The following is a 20891-nucleotide window of genomic DNA, read 5'->3' as shown; positions in this document are numbered from 1 at the left end:
ATATTACTCAATTATACAAAAACACGCGAATTGTACAAACGTGCCAGCGAATTATATAACCGAGATGTGAATTATACAAATTATTGCCCTCTCTCGCTCGCCTCTCTTCTCTCTCTCCCAATCTCGCTTGCCTCTCTTCTCCCTCTCCCAATCTCGCTTGCCATATATATATAAAATACATATGTGTACCAGTTATCTAACTGATATACATATACAATTCACCTCTATTCCACTCTCTGCCCTCTCTCTCTCTCGCCTCTCTCCTCCCTCTCCTAATCTCGCTCGCCACTCTCCTATAGCTGCGAATCATAATTAACAAACTATAGCTATGGAGCGTAATTAAGCTATTTTTGAGTGGCTATATGCAAAAGTTCCCATATTTAAATAATGATATACTACATATGTCCTTTTAAGTTATCATCACCTGACAATTTATATATATCCTTCAAGTTTTGATGTATATAAATAGATACTTAAACTTATATAAAGCTGAACAAGTAGTGTCATGACTATCAACCAATAAGTTTCATCGGACCAACATTGAAATGAGCATCTAACTCAAAATCAACCTTCCATTATCTTCAATTTTATTATTTAAAGAAAAAATGAAATAAATATATATTGAACTGCAACAATATCTCTTCTTTTCTTTGGCTTCTTAAACTCCCAATTACTAGCGTCTTAACTCGCAACATCAACCGATAAGTTCCATCAGATCAACATCGTATGTAAAATAAACTACAAAAATAATTCAATATCTATCTACCATGGATCTACTAACTTAACGAATTGTCCATAGATTAAAACACATTCAACATAAATAAATCTTTCAAATCTTCGATTCCATTATTTAAAGAAACAATGAAATAAATACTATACTATATACACCAATATATCTCCTTTTCTTTGTCCTCTTGAAAACTCTTACCTAGCATCAACTATTAACCAATAAGTTCACCGGACCAATATTTTATGTAAATAAACTACAACTTGACGTAGATTAAAGAGCATTCAACATAAATTAACCTTTCATACCTCTAATTTCGTTATCTTTAAGAAAAAAATGGAATTCGAATTGAAACACCTTAATTATAATAAAGTACAAAATTTTGAAATGGAATTTTAGGGTACATAACATATCCAACAGATCAGCAGTAGTAATTATTATATCTACTAGTCAAAATCAATAGGGAAAAAAAACATGGTTTTTAATAGGAACAGTACCTAAATATTGATTGGTTGTACATGACCAAAAAAATAATACTAATAGGACTGATAGTAAATATTGTGAAGGACATATTATGAGAGGCTGAGTCAGCAAATATGACCACTGTACTATTTGTCTCTGTATTATATCCTGCAATTAATAAATTATTGTCCGGATGTTCGATACGGAGAAAAATATTTTTCAGTATTTTTTAAATTTTATTTTATATGATATTATTTGATTTGATATATTTGCCGTTTAAGAAAAAAATGAAGATTTTTATAATTTGTGGTCTAAAATAATTTTTAGATATTTATGTAGATATTTTTTTTTGTTATTTTTAAATATAATAAGGTGATATTCTTTTTGGGACAGACTGAAGAAGAAGGATGATAATAAGATGGAGGGACTGGGAGTAAATGTTTTTACATATTTATAAATAATATAGATAAATACATTAAAAGGCGGGGCTAATGTAAGGGTGGTGAGGTGGGCTATGGGTAGAGGCGGGACGATACAATCAATGTAAAATATCATTTGTAAACCTTGTTTTTTCTAATTCTATTTAGGAATAGAAATTGAAAAACGTTTACTTGAAAATGTTTTCCTCCATACCTTATATCATTTTTATTTTCTATGGGTAAAACGTATGCGCACAAAGTATTTATATCAAATCAGTGTAGGTTATCATAGTCAAGTAATATAATAAAGAGAAATATACACAATTTAAGATATATATATTCAAATACATGTTATGTATCAACACTTGATACGGATAAATTTTTACTTTTTTAAGTATCACCTCATTCTTCCTCCAACTTAAATAAATGTACCCCTCTCTCTCTATATATATATCTATCCATCTATTTAGAGAGTGTACTTTTAAAGAAGGAAAAAAGAAGAGGAACTTTTCATTTACTTTATTTTTACATTAAAAATCATCAGTTTGTTGGAGCTTTTTAACTACATGGGTGAGGTATGTTCAAATAGGGGTGTGCACTATTTGGATTAAACCGAATAATCAAATCAAATCAAATCAAATTTTTATTTGGATTGGATTTTTAGTTTTTCGGATTGATTTTGGATTAATAAATTATTTTGTTTGGTTTTTTAGTTTGGTTTTGGATTTTAAAAATAAAAACCGAAAAAAACCGAATTTTATATATATATATATATAAAATGTTTAGGCTTAGAATTAAGTTGGAGCTAACCACTTTTGTCCCTTTTTGGTTATTGCCTTTCATGATGATTACGTTTATATTTTATGTTTGAATTACATCTATAATAGGTATACTTATAAGTATTGTGTTTAAGTTTTACTTATGATTTATATTAGGAAGTATATTTAAGGGATTAAATATTATTACTTTGGTTATATATGTTATTAATTATTGACATAACCGAATAACCAAACCGAAAAAAGCCGAACCGAATAAAGAAAAATCAAACCAAACCAAATATATTTTGGATCGGATTGGGTTACACTTTTACAAAACCAAAAATTGAAAATCCAAACCGAAAAACCGAATGCACACCCCTATGTTCAAACACATTAATTCTACAATCTATTTTTTCCCCTTAGTTTCATAGTTTTTAACGTAAACTATTCAAGATTTAAATTTCGTGAATTTTAGTGCACGATACGTACAAAATTCATTATTTGTATTCCTTTAGTAAATTTTGTAACGTATACAAAAGTTGAGTCAAAATTACTGAGTTTAGATAAATTTCATAATAGATACACTAAATCTATCCTTGACTATTTCTCGCTATATATATATATATAGAGAGAGAGAGTGTTTTTAAAGTAGGAAAAACTTTTCATTTACTTTATAAGTTTTTCATTGAAAATCAAGAGTTTGTTGGAGCATTTTTTTACTACATGGCTGAGGTATGTTCAAACACTCAAAAAAAAAATAAAAAAAATCAACAATCCATAAATTAATCTAATTTTGTTTTGTTGTAGTTTCATATATATACAGTTTGTCAATGGATAATATTGATAGTGTATAAGAATCTTGTCTATACTGAAAGCAAGGGTGATATATTTGAGATTTGAATTTTATGAGTTCGAATTCCAAATCTATCATTCTTGTAGTTGTTAAGTGGATTTTTTGTAACAAAAAGTACAAAATTTGAACTTTTATGATTTTGAGTTTGAAATCTTTTATTTTTTCTACATTAATAGCAAAGACATTCAAAATTCAAAATTTGAACATTTCTAGTTTCAAGTTTGAAATTAACTATTTATACATGTTTAGTTGAGTTATGTAACAAGAATTAATGTTGTACGATGATAACAAAGACGTATTCAAGATTCAAACTTTATGAGATTAATTTAAGATATGTATATATCATAAAATTGAACCAAAATTACTGAATTCAGATGAACCCTATAACATTAAACTCTCTACATTGTCCTTTTGATGAAGAATTTATATATGTATACTTTTAATTAATTCTCATTTTAATTTTATTTATTTATTTTTTGTGTGATTTTGATAGGAAAAAGAGAACAAAGGGGAGGAGGTAAAAAAGGAGGAAGAAAAGAAAGAAGAAGAGAAGAAAGTAGAGGAAAAAGAAGAAGATGAAATTCAAGAAATTGTGCTTAAAGTTGATATGCATTGTGAAGCTTGTGCAAGAAAAGTTGCAAGATCCCTCAGAGGTTTTCAAGGTATTTAATTTATTCCTTAATTAATAATTCCTTCTTTTAATTAAATAAATTAATTACCTATAATAAGTGAATTAGTTAAATGACATTAATAGTAAGAAAAATGTTCAAATGTATCCCTAGTATTATTCAAAATTGCTCAAGATGTTATATGTTATGATTTTGTTCTATTTATATTCTTGTCGTTAGTAAATTGTAACGGAGATACCCATGCTATTAACATACCTCTATTGTGAAATGATTGAACTTCATGTGTCTTCGAAAAAAAAGTTTAAATTTGTCTTTCAACTTTTAATCATGATTTAAAAATTATCTTTAAATCGAAATAACAACGAAAGAGTACGCTGCTCAATTTCGAATAGCATATATAATGTCAAATTTGACCCCTTTTTTGTGATAATATAAAATTTAACAACATTATTAATGAATATAAGTTAATTTTTTTTAAAAATAATTTAAATTATTCTTTCCGATTAAAGAATACACTAAATATTGAGACTTCATTAATTTATTCTAATGGTCTCCTATCTCATTATCACGTTTTTCAACTCAACTATTCATTAGTAAATTCTTGAACAATGCACCCAATAAACAAAGCTTAACATATAAAACAAAACACAAAAAAAGGCTGGGACGATACTCTCTCCATCTCATATTAGTTGATCATTCTGCTAAAAATAAAAATAATTGTCATATTTTAGTTGTCTATCTTATTAAAAATCAAGAAAGTATTGATTATTTTTTTCTATATTACATCTTACAATTAATTCTTTTTAAAAGTGTTCATATTTATTTATAAATTTTCCAAGAAATTTTTAAAGGGTGAATTAGTAAAATTATCTTCTTCTTTATATATAACTTCTTAATATGCCTGTAAAAAGAATAATAATCAACTAATATAGAACAGAAGGAGTACACAGAATATTTTGCGTTGACAAAATTCATAGAAGGCCGCGCCACAAAAAATATACTCCCTTTGTTTCAAAAAATATGACCTCCTTTTCTTTTTAGTTTGTTTAAAAAAGAATGACCTCTTTTTTTTTTTTGGTAACATTTTACTTTTAGCTTTCCACGTGGCATGTTTAAGACCACAAGATTAAAGACAGTTTTGTATATCTGACATAACTTTAATTTAGGACCATAAGATTCAAAAGTCTTTTTTAATTTCTTAAATTTCGTGCTAAGTCAAACCATGTCACTTTTTTTAAAACGGAGAGAGTATGATTCATATCATCTATTCTATTATAATCATTAGTGACTGCTTCCAGAAGTTCGAATTGAACAAGACACATTCAACTTTAATTTATTATAACATTATAATATCTTTTCTTTTTGTATCATATGGTAAAAAAACAAAAAAAAAAAGACTTTTGAGTATAATTTTTTTTTTTTTTTTTTTGTGGTAAATGAATAGGAGTGGAGGAAGTAAAGGCAGATTCTAAGGCTAGCAAAGTGGTGATAAAAGGGAAAAATGCAGATCCTCTCAAAGTGTGTGAAAGAATTCAAAAGAAAAGTGGTAGAAAAGTGGAATTGATTTCACCTTTGCCAAAACCACCAGAAGAAAATAAAAAAGAAGAAGAAAAGAAAGAGGAGTTGCCAAAAGTAGAAGAGAAGAAAGATGAGGTAAATATTATTATTGTTTAATTAGTCGGTAAAGTTATTTTCGTGTGATGTAATATATTTTGAGTCTGAGTCATGAAATTAGCTATTGATAGATGCTTGCGTCAGGATAAACTGACTACATTATACAAGTTTGAGGTATGTTTTTTCTCTGAATTTTGTGTGTATGTACTTCATGCATCAAGCTACCCTAATTAATCACTAGTCATTGCATACTTAAACAATGTCGATAAGTGTGTGTCGAGTCCTCCACAAATACTTTTTTTTTTTAATATGACAACATTAAATATATTTATTTTATTTTCAACCTTACTACTTCGAATCAATCCTACTATTTCTGATTCTAGTGTTTCCACACTTGGGAAAAAAAACTTGAGGCATGTTGTCTAAATTATCGGTCCGGTACTAGATGAACCCTTCCTAGGGTAAGATACTAAATAATTAATATTTGATTATATTTTTGAAGAATTCGATACAAATATTATACATTTTTTAAATAATTCAAACGAGTATGTGGTGTAGTATTTTTTCCTTTTAGTGTTAAGGGAATTAATAGAGCAACCACAGTCTATGGCTGTTGTATCCTTGCTGACAATGAAAGCAACATAACATATTAGTTTTTACAGTAAAAAGTTTAGCAAAAAAGACAACTCTCTGAGCAATCCACTTGGGGGGTAAAGTGGGGGAGAGGGGTGTTGAAGGGCACACTAAACAATGTGTGGTGTAGATAGAGTGGACAGAGACTCGAAAATTTTATCATCTATTATATATATGTAAAATAAAAAAAAGTTTAAATTTATTTACATTGTGTTTTTTCGTTAAGGAGGTTTGGACATTCTTACACCCTTCTAAGTTCTAACTCTCGATCCTTCTATATCTTTAACATATCATACTTTGAAGACGTATGTAATGAACTTACAGTATACGTAATATTTGTGTGTCTATAAAAATTTATTATTACAAATAAGATAAAAAAATTGTAAAATTTAAATTATTTTTTGTCAATTCAAAAATTGTTTGAATGAAGTGTAGGTGGGCTACTCTGCCATACTGCAGTATAGTAAAATCTTGAAATGGGGCCTATAAGGGATTCTCGAGACTGACATTTCAATATTTTGCAGTATTCTGAATATAACATATAGTTATGTACAATATTATAAAATAACAATCCCAATACAACAACTTACATCTTGTTTGGATGGTTGTTATGTCTTGTTTCATAAATATATTGCGTTATCATATTTTTGTTGTGCTAATGTAATATATCATATCTTATCGGCTTGAGATGAGGTTAAATGAAGCAAACATGCTTAGAAAATGATGATATATTATATGATCAACTTTTAAGTTATAACTAACAAAAAAGATCTTGACCTTAGTGGCTTTAAGGGGGAAGAGTTGGCATTACGCTTATAAATTTAAAATTTTGAATTCGTCTCTGAGTGGGACAATGTTGTTCTAAGGGGATTAGGGGTCGAGTTTTTCAACATAGTCAGTCAAGATTCATATAGCAGACCCCTAACAGGATTCATTTTCAACAGAGACGCAATGTAATGGCTCCACCTTTGTGCCGACCCTTAACTTATTTGGGATTGAGACATAATATTTTTTGTTGTGACATTGATTTGCATTTTACTTTAGAATAGCAAATTATAGTTACTCTGTCTTTGTCAATTTGTCTATATTTTCTCTATATTTCATGATATAACTAGTCACTGAGTACGTGCATTACGCGAAAAATGTCATATGTTTTTCACATAATGGACAGCCTCCTCCGGTCATAACAGTGAAGATGACAGTTCAGATGCATTGTGAAGCTTGTGCACAAGTAATGCAGAAACGAATCCGAAAAATTCAAGGTACATGTATCATATGATTTCCATATTTTACAATTTCAAATGTGTTATCATGCATTATTGTAACGAACTTGTTGGTTGACAGCTAACATAAAACTAGTCAATTCATGTTGAATCCTTACTTGCAAATGCACATATCAAATATATTATTATGCATTATGGTAACGAACTTGTATGCTAACAGTCAACATAAAACTAGTCAATTCATGACAAACATCAAACATGTTATTATTATGCATTAGTGTAACAAACTTGTATGTTGACAATTAGCGTAAAACTAGTCAATTCATGTTTAGTCCTTACATTTGTAATGAACTTGCAAATGCATACATTATCAAATATATTATTGTGCATTATTATAACCAACTTCTATACTGACAGTCAACGTAAAACTAGTCAATTCTTATTGAATCCTCACATATGTATATATTGTAGGTGTTGAATCTGTAACGACGGACCTAGGAAACAATCAAGTAGTAGTAAAAGGTGTCGTTGATCCAGAGAAGTTAGCGAACGACGTGTACAAGAGGACAGGGAAGCAAGCTATAGTAGTGAAGGAAGAAGAAGTAAAAAAGGAAGAAGAGAAGAAAGAAGAAGAGAAAAAAGAAGAAAAGAAAGAAAATGAAGAAGAAAAAGGCAAAGAGGAAGATGATAAGACAACAATAGATATCAAGAAAAATGAATATATGCATCAAAGGGACTACATTTTCATGGAGTATGCTAATTACCCCCCTCAGATTTTCAGTGATGAGAATCCTAATGCTTGCTCTATCATGTAACCTTTTCGGTTACTCAGTGGTGAAACCAGGAATTCTGACAAGGAAATTTCATTGCATGTAGTGTTGTTATTGTTCGATTTTCGATATGTTCTAGTCTAGTATATGCTAATAAAGATTTATTAAATTGTCTATTTGAGAGATTTTTCTCAACATCTATCTAATAATTTTGGTGTTTTGGTGCTATAAGTTGTTGAACAAGATGTACATACTTTGAAAGTTTTAAACTTTTGTGCTTATGATTTTAATGTTTATCCCTCCCTATTGAAAATTTATAATTTATGAGTTTTGAATTTGCCATCAATTCCATAAATATTCTTAATGTATATACAAAGTCAAACAAAAGCTATTTGGTTGTTCGAACCATACCTAATACAACCTCTTTGAGTGAATCGAGAAATAATTTTGATTATCTACTCTTTTTTTTTTTATATATATATATCAGGCATTGCATTCTCCGGATAATTCAAATCATTGTAGATCTCCCAGTGTCAGTTGGTACAGAGTACTAGTTTGTTATACAGAGCAGTAAATACTCTATATTCAGGACCACTATTCCATCATATTTGCAAATTGTAACCATAAAAAGATTGAAAGGTTGTAAAGTCACTTCCAAGAAAATTATGTTTGTATATATTTGTCCTCTCCTCTAGGATGGTAATCTTTGGATTTGACCTGAATCGCACCTTGAGAAGTGTGATGTAACTAATACAAGTATAAATGACTTTCCACAACTCGAATAGTAACCTATAGGTCACAAAGAGATAATTACGAAGTACAAAGTTTGCCTTTGAACTTGCGGAAATAAAAAGTTTAGCTCATCCATAATCTCGTCTCGTCGTATTTTAGCTCGAAATTCTTAACCAATTAGGTAGCCAGATGTTGTACTAAGCTTCCGCTATGCACAGAGTCTGTAAAAGAGCTCGACCACAAGGGTCTATCATACACAACCTTACCCTGCATTTTTGCAAGAGACTATTTCCACAGTTCGAACCTAGTGACCTCCTGATCACATGACAACAACTTTACTAATTACATCAAGGCTCCCCTTCAAGATATTCTTTAACATTTCTTTGTCATGTCTATATTCATGTACATATATGCACATACAAGAACTAAATACAATAGCAAAACTGGACTGTATACAACAAAGAAAAAGTGAATATAATAAAGAAATGCAGTAGGAATAATGATAGTATAATTACATGAGCCTTTCCTTAGCTTTATAGATACATGCCAAAGGGAAAAAAATACAAGAAAAAAAAATGTAAAATGATCACTCGTCGTCGGATTCAAGGCCTGGTATGAACTCCAAACTCACGTCGAATACCACTGGGCTGTTAGGAGCCACTCTTGGCCTTCCAGGAGCCGATGTCAAGCCTTTTGGAAACGCCAACTATTCAACAGAAATATGTGTAAGAGACTTAGTCTGATAAAAGATCTGCATTTATCTTGGATGATTTCAAGTCAATTGCGCAAGAATGCAGTAAAGCATGCACGTTAAACAGATTGACCGTAAGCTATTGCTTATATGAAAAGGTTCAAGTTCACGAAACCCCCGCCCAAAGTATTAGGCCATCCTCGGGACATTATTTTGAATAACTTCTCATCAAGCAGAACAAACTATTAGGAGGATAAAGTTTGAGAAACCTCAAGGCTTTGAAATATTGCAGCCTTGCAGGTAGCTTCTTATTTGTGTAAGCAACTAGAGATATTGTTTTTCTTTCTTTTCCCAAATAAGAAACTAAGGTGTCGTTAGGTAGAGTGTACAAGAGTAGTATTGAATAGGGTGTATTAGTAATGTGGGGATTAATAATGTTGTAATTATTTCATATCCAGTGTTTGGTTTGATGTATTAAGGGAAATTCTATCTTTAACATTGTTTATCCATGTATTAGTACCATTAGTTATACACCCTATAAATAGGGTGAACATCCTACTGAATAAAGAATTAAATCACACACAACTAATATATGTATTTTTTTTTTTAATACATTCTACCAAACGTCCTCAAAGGGGCTATATCTAAACCTGTCAATCCCACAGAGAAGCATTTACCCCTGCTTAATGGTTTGATTATTATCTTTTTCTCATTTGCCTTGCATCTGTAGAATGAGAAATTCAGAAGGCAGAGAACTTACAGATCCAGGTACATAGAGTCGACGTAGTCCTCCAACTTTCATGCTCAAGATCCCTTCATCAAGTCCTTTGACTACCTACTCTAGCCGTTGAAATTAGTTAGTCATGTATGAACTAACTACAAATTTTCATGAACATGTACTAAAGTTTACCTGGTCAGCACCTACACGGAAAATGTAAGGTCGACCTTTCTCCAGGGAGCTGTTAATTCAGAAATCAAGAAATCTTGCGAGAGTTAAGACTTTGAAGAAACAATGAATTGTAAACCTCATTTATCCTAAATGCAGAATTAGGAATGCAAGCGCTTTTTGAAGGAAAGGAGAATCAGACTTCTTAAACGAGAAATGCCATGTTATTTTTATAAGGTTACATGTATGAGCATTGTGAGAAAACGAAAAGAATAACTTCTGCAACTTTTCCTTCATGTCCAAAACAAGCACCAAATCTAAAGAAGAAACTGTAACAAAAATATTTACAAGGAGAACCTTCCTCCTTATCTCTTTTCTTCTGGAGGCTATATATTCATTTAATTTAAAATTTGAGTCCTTTTGTTTTTCTTCTGAGTATCATTATGCTATTTAGCTGTGGATCAGTACATTACATGCCTCCTTATAAATATGCCATGCTGCACGAGCACATACAAACATCATCGCCTTACTGTATTAAGGCATATTACATTCATATGCTTCAGCGAATGCAATTTCCAGATGACCAAAAAAGACAAAGCTTGTATACAATTTTGTAAAATATTCAACAAACCAATCAGAGTACAATTAGCGTAATGACCTGTCAAAAATTTGTCCCGAGGGAACCATGGCAACATAATTTGCAGCGACCTGTCATCATGAAACAAAATTTGACTGATCAAAATAAAGAATAGAAATAGAATTTACACGGATGAAGGAGCCAGACATCTTTTCTTCCACATGATAATTCAAAATATGTTGAAGGAGCCAGATATTTCTTCTTACACCTTAAATAATGATGCATTACTTTGACTAGACTACTCTTTTCTCAATTTTTTGCATGTCCTTTTCTCCTCAATTCCCTTCAAGTTATTCACGATAAAAGACAACCTTGTGATTTGAGAAGATAAAGCAGCATAATATTTTACCATTAATTACCAAATGGGTAAGGTAACAAGCTAGTTTGGTGAAGAAGAAAGTTCATTGCACCGTAATTTGTCCTTCACTTTTACATAAGAAGTATCAGAAATCAGGATACATACCTGGAAACCAACAGGGGGACTAGGGCCTCGACCAACTTTGATGTCCTTATACTGCAAGCCTGACTCAGTTGTTACCATAGGAACCTTCATTTATGAAAAAGTTCTACTATTAGCGGGGTTCTCAGGTTTCTATGATAAAGGATATGTTTGTGAATCTTTTGCATCACGTAACCTTTGATTATATGTATCCTTCAGCAATCAGACACAACATCCTAATTCCTAAGTTGATGGATACTCTATTAAACTTCATATGTAAACCATGATTGTATTCTAACTCGAAATATCTCCGAGAAAGATGATAGTAATGAAGCTATTTCAGTTCAGTTCTTAGACCAATTTGGGTCTTGTTATCATTTGTCAGCTAAGTGTCTGAAAAAGACTACCTAAATAAAATGGCACTCCTAATTCATGCTAAATCGCAACTTCATTGTTGCAAGAAGCTTCGGACCATAGCAGTCAGAATATCAACTTTTGCAAATCTATGCATGCATATAGCCATTGTATGTCCAACTATATGGATTTCAAATCACTAAATCTAAACAGTGTTAAGAATTCAGTATTCACCATATACTATTAAAAGAAATTGGGAAATACAGAAAAACGTTCAATAGGGACAAGTGAGGCTTGCTCAAGTGATTGAGCACCTCCACCATCAACCGGTAGGTTGAGGTTTCGAGTCACACTGGAGGGCAAGTGGGAACACTGTTGACTCTCTTTTAGAAAAGGTTGAAATGAAAACATTCAGTAGGAACATATACTTGATTTGGAAGTGTGGACTTACACTTGCCATGTGCAAGTAAAAAAAATGGGGTGTATCTGTGACCTAAGACAGAATGGGATAATAAGTTACCTAAATGTGTGTGATTATATTTAGATGTCTTTGCAAAAGGCACATAATATCCTACCATTCTAGAATAGGGATTAATTCTTGCAGGATCTTAACAAGGATACTCAAAAAGTAAGGACCAGCTCAAAAAGTGCAGTAATAAACTCGACACAAGAAAGCTGAAAATTATTCATAGTGGTTATAATTTGTCAACAATCTCCGTGAATGTGAAAGTGCAATAACTTTTTTTAGACTAGATACCAAATGCAAGCGAGGAACTTCTCTTGAAATTTGCATTAGCGTGGCAGATGAATATCACTAAGGGGTCGCTTGGTAGAGTGTATAAAAGTAATGTTGCTAATGCATGTATTAAATCTCTTTGCATTACTAATACCTAGAAATCCATGGTATTAGTAATACACTCCTCAATACACAATAAAGTGAAAAAGTGTACCAAACAAGGGACTACTAATACACGGAGTTGATGCATGCATTAGTTTTGCTAATACACTCTACCAAACGACCCCTTATGAGTAAATAAAAACCATGCATCACATCGAATTTTTAAGGCAACAATTAATTTCCTCACAGGATTCTTTATTTAATAGTTCATATCCGTCCCTTATATATCTCGCAATTTTCATTTTGGGAGATCCCAAAGTACTTAACATCATTCCATTCATAATATTACTTTATAATTTCATAACTTTCAAAAGTTCAAAGTCATTTAACTGTTCAAATTTTAAACTTCGATTATGAAGGCTGCTCTATTCAAGTAAGTTTACAGCCACTGCTTTAACTCAAACTTCCTTCCTGCATGTACGCCTCCACAAGGCACAATACAATTAGAGGCAAAATTCGATGGGCATCTTGTTCAACCAAACTGGCAGTTTTCTCCACGACTATGCATCCCAGACTACCCCATAAACTGAAAATCCATAATCCTAATTGCTCTATCAGGTATTATACAAAAGATTAACATCTAAAATTGCTCATTCACTCAAATGTTGTTATAAAAGTATGATTTATGTTTGCTCAAACCTCCAAAAATACAGCAGCACCCATGTCGGATCCTAAAAATGTATAGCTTTTGGAGAATCCATCACACATCTGGAGGTATGTTTGAAGAATCCAAGCAACATAGGACTTATGATGGAAGGAGTAGAAAATTGACCATGACTACCCCTCCCTCTGCTCCATTTTATATGACACTACTTCTTTATTAGTCCCTTTCACAACAAATGACACCTACCCAAGAGTATGATCTAGTGGTCAATGAAGTAGGTTGGAAACCATCAGATTTAAGGTTCAAATCTCAGCAGAGACAAAAAAAGTTATGTGATTTCTTTCCATCTGTCTTAGACTTGGTGGACAGTGTTACTTGGTACCATTTCCGGTGGGAGGTGGCATATATCCCATGAAATTAGTCGAGATACACAAAAACTGACTCAAATATCATGGTTATCAATATTAAAAAAGAAACGAACAACACCTATCTTAATTTAACTTTAAACATCTCATTTTCACCTAAAATGCTTAGTAACTACTTTTATAGACACATAAATCTCATGGCATATTTAAGATCACACATTTCAAAAGTCGAACTTTCTTAAACTACTTGTCCAATCAAACTACACCACATAAATCGAAACGGAGAAAGTAACAAAATGAGAACAAGTATTAGTAAGAGTTCAAAAACAAAATGAGAACAAGTATTAGTAAGAGTTCAAAAACAAAATGAGAACAAGTATTAGTAAGAGTTCAAAAACAAAATGAGAACAAGTATTAGTAAGAGTTCAAAAACAAAATGAGAACAAGTATTAGTAAGAGTTCAAAAACAAAATGAGAACAAGTATTAGTAAGAGTTCAAAAACAAAATGAGAACAAGTATTAGTAAGAGTTCAAAAACAAAATGAGAACAAGTATTAGTAAGAGTTCAAAAACAAAATGAGAACAAGTATTAGTAAGAGTTCAAAAACAAAATGAGAACAAGCTAAATAACCTCACCATACATTTTCAAGCTCTTTCTCACATGTAGCATCACAAAGCTTTGGTTTTTCCTCTGGTGGCAATCCAGCTGCTTCAGCATAACAAGAACCCACCAAAAAACTTGTAACCCCACAAAACCCCAACCCCATTAACAAATCTCTGCGCTTAGTTGTATTGTACCTTTCAGCTTCTTCAACAGTACCCATCAAATTCTCTTGTGCCCACAATCTTAAACCCCATTTCCTAGTAACCCCATTTCCAATTTGAGGTTTTCTGATTGTTTGATGATGATTCTTGAACAAATTTATAGAAAAGGCTGAACCTTTACATTCAAGAACACAATATGTAAACCAAATGAGTACAAAATTGAATATGAAAAAAAAGTAAAAAAAAATATTTTTTTCAAGATTTAATTGAGCTTACTGAGTGGATGTACAAGAGATGTTGATGCCATTGTTGTGATAATCCTAACTTTGGATTTTTCAGCAATGTGTTATCATAATTTTTTTTGTTGCTAGTAAAAGAATGAGTGAGTGGATAATGAAATAAAATATGTGGCTTTTTATATGGGCTGTTTTAGAAGAGGCAAATTGATGTTATGTTAAATACAGTTTGGTCCATAAAGTTTGGCCTCAATGGTGGTTAGCCCCACTTTATCGAGGATCGTTCCGAAACAAGCTTTCATTATCTCTATGAGATATTCCTACACTCAATCTTTTCCAGACCTCCAATTATGAGACTTGTATGGGTATGTGATCATTATTGTTAGCGATTACTCTGTTTCATACAAACTCTAGAGAACTAAATAATATGATTAATAAGTTATAGTGAAAATCATCATAATTTAAAAGTGTTAAATCATACTAAAATAAGTATAATAAGTATTAGCTACATGATTAAACATTAAAAAAATAATTAAAATTAGTATTTTAAATGTCTAAATCAATGTAAAATAAAAAAACAGATATTCAACATTATTGTCATTCTTAGTATTGAATTAATTGTTAGCATTAGTATTAATTTGATTTTGATTTGAGCTATCTATGAACTACAACCTTATTGGACAATTCAAAATTCTAAGTCTCAAAAACTCGAAATAATAAGTTGAGAAATAAAAATTATGCAAAAGTACAAGAAATATTCAGAAATTATATCAAAATAAATACTTTTATGTATAAAATAAAATTTAAAATTATATTTATAATGTCGAATTAATTTTTTTTAATTAAAACCAAATCAACTCAAATATAGTCGGATTTTTTTTATTGTAATTTATTCTAAGCTTTAGGATACTATCCTAAATTCCTAATGTCTCCCGTAAATTCTTTAAAATACTCACTTTTAACAAAATGAAAGGACTAAGAGTGCTCAAAATTATATTTAAAGGTACTATATTAAACCTCATCAAACATAAAAGGGTCATTTTGTCATTTTTCTCTTTTATCCTTCAGTCTCCCTTTTCAATGAAAAACGAAACGAAATCTGAGTACCCAAAACAAGAGTAGACATTACAGTGCTAAGCGATCTAGAGAGAGAGAGTTAAGGAAGAAGATGATAAGTGTAGGGAAGATCAAACAGTACTCAAATGTTCTTGAGAGACCCCTCAGCAAAGGCAAACAAGAGGTACTTCTTCTTTCTCTTCTTTTTTTTTCGAGGAAAAAAACTCAAATTTGTGTTCTAAATCATCTTAGTAGTTCAAGAATGAAGAAGAAAAAGGGTTCTTTTTCACTATAGATCCTAATAATAGTGACCCATGTTACCGATTTTAGATATTTCTAGCTAGAGGGTGTTGGTGCGTTGGGGGATATACTTTGCAGATTAGTGATTGAGGACTTAATTTTGTGTTCTAAGTTATATTAGTTGTTCAAGGGGAAAAGGGGTTCTTTTTCACTATTGATCCTAATAACATTGACCATGTTACCAATTTATTTTTTTTAGCTGAAGGTTGTTGATGGGGTTCTGGGTTTGGGGTGGGTTGGTGGATATACTTTTCAGATTAGTGATTGAAGCCTAAAGATTAACTCAATTTTGTGTTCTAAGTTATATTAGTTGTTTAAGGGGGAAAGGGGTGCTTTTTCACTATTGATCCTAATAACACTGACCCATGTTATCAATTTTAATCTTTTTAGCTAGAGGGTGTGGGTGGGGTGAGGTGAGGGTTACTTTGCAGATTAGTGATTGAGTTCCTTTGCAGGTCTGTTTGAGCGCTTATGCTTAGCTCAATTTTGTGTTCTAAATCCTCTTAGTTGTTCAAGAAAAAAAATAGGTGGGGTGGGGGTTCTTTTTAACTATAGATCTTAATAACATTGACCCATGTTACCAATTTTATATCTTTTTAGCTAGAGGGTGTGGGGGTGGATATACTTTGCAGACTAGTGGCTGAGGGCCCTTTGCATATCAATTTTAGTGCTTTTGGTTAACTCAATTTTGTGTTCTAAATTCTCTTAGCTGTTCAAGAAAAGAAGGGGGTGGGGTTCTTTTTCACTATAGATACTAATAACATCGACCCATGTTACCACTTTTAAATCTTTTTAGCTAGAGGGTATGGGTGGGTTTGGAGATATACTTTGCAGATTAGTGAATGAGATCCTTTGCAGGTCAGTTTGAGTGCTTTTGCTTTCTTGTTTTCGGAGCTTGTTCAGTACAATCAGACTCAAGTGGACAACATTACTGAATTAGAGCGAAGGTGATTTTCAAGAACTCTGTTATTTTGTTTATTTGCCGTTGTATTGCTGAATTATAAGGATTCTTTATGAAATGAGCTTAAATGAAAAATTGGGTATTGGTATAGTCGAACCCTGACTTTTTTGACACTGAGTTGTAGTTGTGGTTGTTGTTGCCCTTGTATTGCTGAAATTAGAGGGAAGCGACTTGCATGTTTGTGGAACTCAGAGAATTACTAGTATTGGATTGGACTCGAGTAGGGCGAAATGGTTATGGAAGATTCATACACTAACTATTTTGGAGGGGAGGCTTAGCTGATTGATTGATCATTTTACATTAGTGTTGCTCTAAATATGGAGATGCTCTTTGTTGTTCTCATTCCAGCTATATCTTTTTTGTGCTTAAGAGTCTTTTCCATGGTATCATGTCAATATAGGATGGTGGCCGAGTTGGTTGAGCAGGGGATCTCCCAAATGGAGGTTAGAAACCCTTCGCATGTTTTGTCAATCGAGCTCATCGCTCAAGGCTTGCCTAGTGCGGTTTACCTCTCCTGAGTGTTTGCCGGCAATTACATTGGAGCGGAGTTTAACCTGTGTGCACCCAAAGGGTAGTGGCTGTGGGTCCCCTTGTCGTTAAAAGAAATTAGGAAAACAATTAAGGCATCTCCATTCTCCATATTATTAGTGTCAGATGAAAGGAATGATCACCTTGGGGTAAGGATTAGCTATTTTTAACTGCTTGTAGGCAATGATTGATACTTTTACATCCATTTTCTCGGATTCTTCCCTTACCGAAAGGAATGAAATTGCTATTTTTGCTGACACCTATACTTGTGGAAAGAACCGTTTGTCTGAACATTTAATGCTAATAGAAGGCATTAAGAAAGGGGATCGAATATCAGTCTAACTGAACTACCAAAGGTTAAGCAGTATCTTCTGTGAACTTGAGCTTAGATTTTTCTGCCCTTTTAAGTTGGATTTAGCTTCTTTTTTTTTTGAGACAAAGGTATCTTAAGTTTGATGTAGTTTTTTGCAGTAAGATTTTGATGTTGCCACAAATTTCAGTGTATTTGTGAACCGTGAATGCATTCTTGTAGATGTTAATGATTTTCTGGGAAACAGGTTAGAGGATGCTGGCTATGCTGTTGGAGCCCGAATTTTAGAACTTCTCTGCCATAGGGAAAAGGTATGGAGCTTCAATGCAATTGCCACCGCAATGTTCTTCTTTGAATTTCTTCACTTAGAGCAACTCCATATCTGGATGCTAGGTATCTTTCGTTGTCAAACTAGTAAACATTGATTACATAATTCTCTGGGCCGGTTCTTTCCATTTAATCTATGTCCATTACATAGAAATCTATACTTCAAGCATGTTCACTTACTGTAATTTTAAACCTAATCATGTTTGTGTCTTCAAAATGTTCCTGAAGACTGAAATGCGAAATGTTTTTCAACCATGATCGTTTGAATTTGACACTTTAGACTGGGAAACTATAGAGGAGAATATGACGACTACCTCTAAGCTTAGCCACATCCTTGACATCAGTCATTCCCCAATAAAGAGTTCAGAATTTGGGCAAACTCAAGAATAGACTGGGAGAGGAGCTATCTGTACTTAGGCTAATCCTTACTATGTGAAGAATGCAATACTACATAAAATCCTATGAAGTTACTCTCAATAATTTAAGCAAGCAAATTGTGATGGTCATTTGTAGAACTATTTGACAAGCTTTATTTTCAAAGTTGACGTAATTGCTCTAAAATCTTCATAATGCTGCAGGGAAACAGAAGGGAGACACGACTACTGGGTATATTATCATTTGTGCATAGCACAGTATGGAAGGTTTTGTTTGGGAAGGTCAACCTCTTTTTCTTCTTTCTCTCTAACCCTTTTTTTGTTGAAACACCTTTCCATCTCTTTGAATTATACTAATTTTGTTTCTTGGGGGACTGTGCTACAACTCTCTCTTGTTTATTAGTGGTTGTATTTATTTTTGGTTTTATGTCATGGGGGTGGGGATGACTGGAAACCTTTTCAGTGCAAAAGGAGAAAAACTGATCATTTGACAAGATTCAGTTCTTACACTTCTAGGAGCTATATTACCATCTTTTCAAGTAACTCACTTAACTAGTAGCAAGCATGGAAACTTAAGCCTAAATTCTATCACTTCCTCATCTTCTTAGGATGTGCTACACATAGCATGTGAATCTTGCGGTTCATCTTTTCTTCATTATATCAATAGACTCTGCGGGTATAATGCTTTGTGTTAATTCAATATGCTGGTGAGCTTTTGTCTAGGGATTCTTCAGTATGTTGTGAGAGAGATTGCACATGAATGAAGTCGCAAGAAAGAAAAATGTCTTTATAATGAAGCATAATGGAGTTGGTATTCTGACTAGATTAGTGCCTTTAAATTTCAGTTTTTTTGCTATTTCTATCTTCTTAACTGTTTGTGGTAGTGCTAGCTTAGTATACTCTTGTTTATTGTGGCCTGTGGGCTGGGATTAACAATGGTAGAGTAAGGTCTTGTCCTTGGGTGAGGTGGGGTGCACGGGAACCTCTAGGCTGAGAGTTGGGTCCTGCAATGTAGGGTCTTTGATGGGGAAGTCTATTGAGTTAGTAAAGATTCTCCAAAAGAGGAAGGTCAGCATAGCACTAGGTGGGTGGGTACCAAGGCATGAAATGTAGATGGGTTTAAACTGTAGTACTCGGGAGTAGAGAGAGGTAAGAACGGAGTAGGTATATTGGTCAATGGGAAACTCAAGTATCTAGTGGTAGAGGTTAGGAGTGTGAACGATAGGTTGATGGCTATTAAGCTAGTTGTGGGTGGGCTTACTTTTAACGTAGTCAGTGCTTATGCACCTCATGCGGGCTTGGATGAGGAGGTCAAAAGACACTTCTGGGAAGATTTGGATGAGGTTGTTCGTGGTATTCCCCTCACTGAGAAGCTTTTCCTAGGGGGAGATTTCAATGGCCACATTAGGAGGACTTCCAGGGGTTTGGATTGAGTGGCATCAAGCTCATTTAGCCTAATTGGTACCTTAAGTGACTAATCAAGTTATTCTGTGTATGAATTTGTTTGAGGATTGGATTAGGTGAAACATTTTCGCTGTTGATACCAGGTTGCTGACTCTCTCGAGAAAGGCACTGAACATGAAGATGAATATATGATTAGTGAGAAGGAGCTCCTTGTCAACAGGTGATCTCGACTGAAGCCATTATAATTGCTTCCGATTATCTGCTTACTGGACTAACTCTTGTATTCCATTTTGGGATATTTTGCATTTGAATTTTAGATTCATTTCAATTCCAAAAGATATGGGTGCTTTCAACTGCGGAGCTTTTGTTGCGGGTATTGTAAGGGTAAGAACATTATCGGCTTTGCTTCGCTTACCATTCCTGAGAGCTATAATTTATTTTCTTTTTTCTTCTCGAAGGGAGTTCTTGAAAATGCAGGTTTCCCAGCAGTAGTGACAGCTCATTTTGTTCCTGTGGAGGGGCAGCACCGACCCCGGACAACAATTTTGATAAAATTTGCTGAAGAGGTAAATTAGTTTTATATGATCTTTCTGTTTAACTATATACTAGTTGGCTGCTCTACTGAGTTTTTAAGTGCCACAGACTCTATTGGCTACTTCTTCCGGCTCATTTTTGTAAAACCTGTTTGATTGGGCGCCAAGCTTAAGCGAGAAAGAATGCCTTTTAGAACTCATGACTGTTAAATCATGTCATTAAGGGTAAACTGCAAAGCTTAAAGCTAATTGTTTTCAAAGGAAAATAGTGTCACATCAAATGAGACAAATTGAGTATGTCTTTTACGTGACGATAATGTTAGATTGTTAGTCATCTCGGCATTGAAGATGCAGAACTCCTATGTCTTCCTTCACACTACCCCCTCCCCCTCCCCCACCCACC

The 20891-nt window shown here is 32.8% G+C and overlaps 3 protein-coding genes across 4 annotated transcripts in view; 2 read left to right on the top strand and 1 right to left on the bottom strand.

Moving 5' to 3' along the window:
* The first annotated feature begins 2064 nt into the window (after window positions 1–2064).
* Window positions 2065–8387, top strand: LOC102598845 (translation initiation factor IF-2-like). 2 transcript variants are annotated; one of them, XM_015309952.1, is made up of 5 exons: window positions 2065–2183; window positions 3713–3881; window positions 5293–5501; window positions 7267–7357; window positions 7790–8387. In XM_015309952.1, exons 1-5 carry the CDS (start codon window positions 2175–2177, stop codon window positions 8131–8133), a joined length of 822 nt encoding a protein of 273 aa, XP_015165438.1. In that variant the 5' UTR covers window positions 2065–2174; the 3' UTR covers window positions 8134–8387. The 2 variants fall into 2 exon arrangements, with proteins under 2 accessions (XP_015165438.1, XP_006350256.1); XM_006350194.2 differs by lacking the exon at window positions 2065–2183 and adding an exon at window positions 2997–3098.
* A 787-nt stretch (window positions 8388–9174) lies between these two features.
* Window positions 9175–14840, bottom strand: LOC102598512 (peptidyl-prolyl cis-trans isomerase FKBP16-3, chloroplastic). Its single transcript, XM_006350193.2, has 7 exons — window positions 14736–14840; window positions 14336–14634; window positions 11498–11581; window positions 11056–11105; window positions 10422–10470; window positions 10272–10346; window positions 9175–9526 (listed from the first exon to the last, which is right to left on the bottom strand). Exons 1-7 carry the CDS (start codon window positions 14764–14766, stop codon window positions 9407–9409), a joined length of 708 nt encoding a protein of 235 aa, XP_006350255.1. The 5' UTR covers window positions 14767–14840; the 3' UTR covers window positions 9175–9406.
* Window positions 14841–15767: 927 nt separating this feature from the next.
* LOC102598175 (trafficking protein particle complex subunit 5) overlaps window positions 15768–20891 on the top strand; it is a 6456-nt gene continuing 1332 nt past the window's right edge. The window contains exons 1-7 of the mRNA XM_006350192.2: window positions 15768–15935; window positions 16910–16998; window positions 18098–18161; window positions 18756–18833; window positions 20099–20175; window positions 20273–20339; window positions 20414–20521. Coding sequence (XP_006350254.1) covers window positions 15864–15935; window positions 16910–16998; window positions 18098–18161; window positions 18756–18833; window positions 20099–20175; window positions 20273–20339; window positions 20414–20521 — 555 coding nt within the window. The 5' untranslated portion in view covers window positions 15768–15863. The remainder of the gene's footprint in view (window positions 15936–16909; window positions 16999–18097; window positions 18162–18755; window positions 18834–20098; window positions 20176–20272; window positions 20340–20413; window positions 20522–20891) is intronic.

Source organism: Solanum tuberosum, unplaced genomic scaffold (genome assembly GCF_000226075.1).
Source record: "Solanum tuberosum cultivar DM 1-3 516 R44 unplaced genomic scaffold, SolTub_3.0 scf00118, whole genome shotgun sequence".
In the NCBI taxonomy this organism is placed as follows: domain Eukaryota; kingdom Viridiplantae; phylum Streptophyta; class Magnoliopsida; order Solanales; family Solanaceae; genus Solanum; species Solanum tuberosum.
This window is presented reverse-complemented; position numbering and strand designations above follow the sequence as displayed.

Bases quoted from the DNA above. Each gene is read 5' to 3' on its own strand.
- LOC102598845 (XM_015309952.1), top strand. The intron at 3,882-5,292 runs GTATTTAATTTA...GTAAATGAATAG, and splicing joins ATCCCTCAGAGGTTTTCAAG to GAGTGGAGGAAGTAAAGGCA. The intron at 5,502-7,266 runs GTAAATATTATT...CATAATGGACAG, and splicing joins TAGAAGAGAAGAAAGATGAG to CCTCCTCCGGTCATAACAGT.
- LOC102598512 (XM_006350193.2), bottom strand. From the start codon at position 14,766: ATGGCATCAACATCTCTTGTACATCCACTCA. The intron at 11,106-11,497 runs GTATGTATCCTG...TCATGATGACAG, and splicing joins GTCCCCCTGTTGGTTTCCAG to GTCGCTGCAAATTATGTTGC. The intron at 10,347-10,421 runs GTAAACTTTAGT...CGGCTAGAGTAG, and splicing joins TCCGTGTAGGTGCTGACCAG to GTAGTCAAAGGACTTGATGA.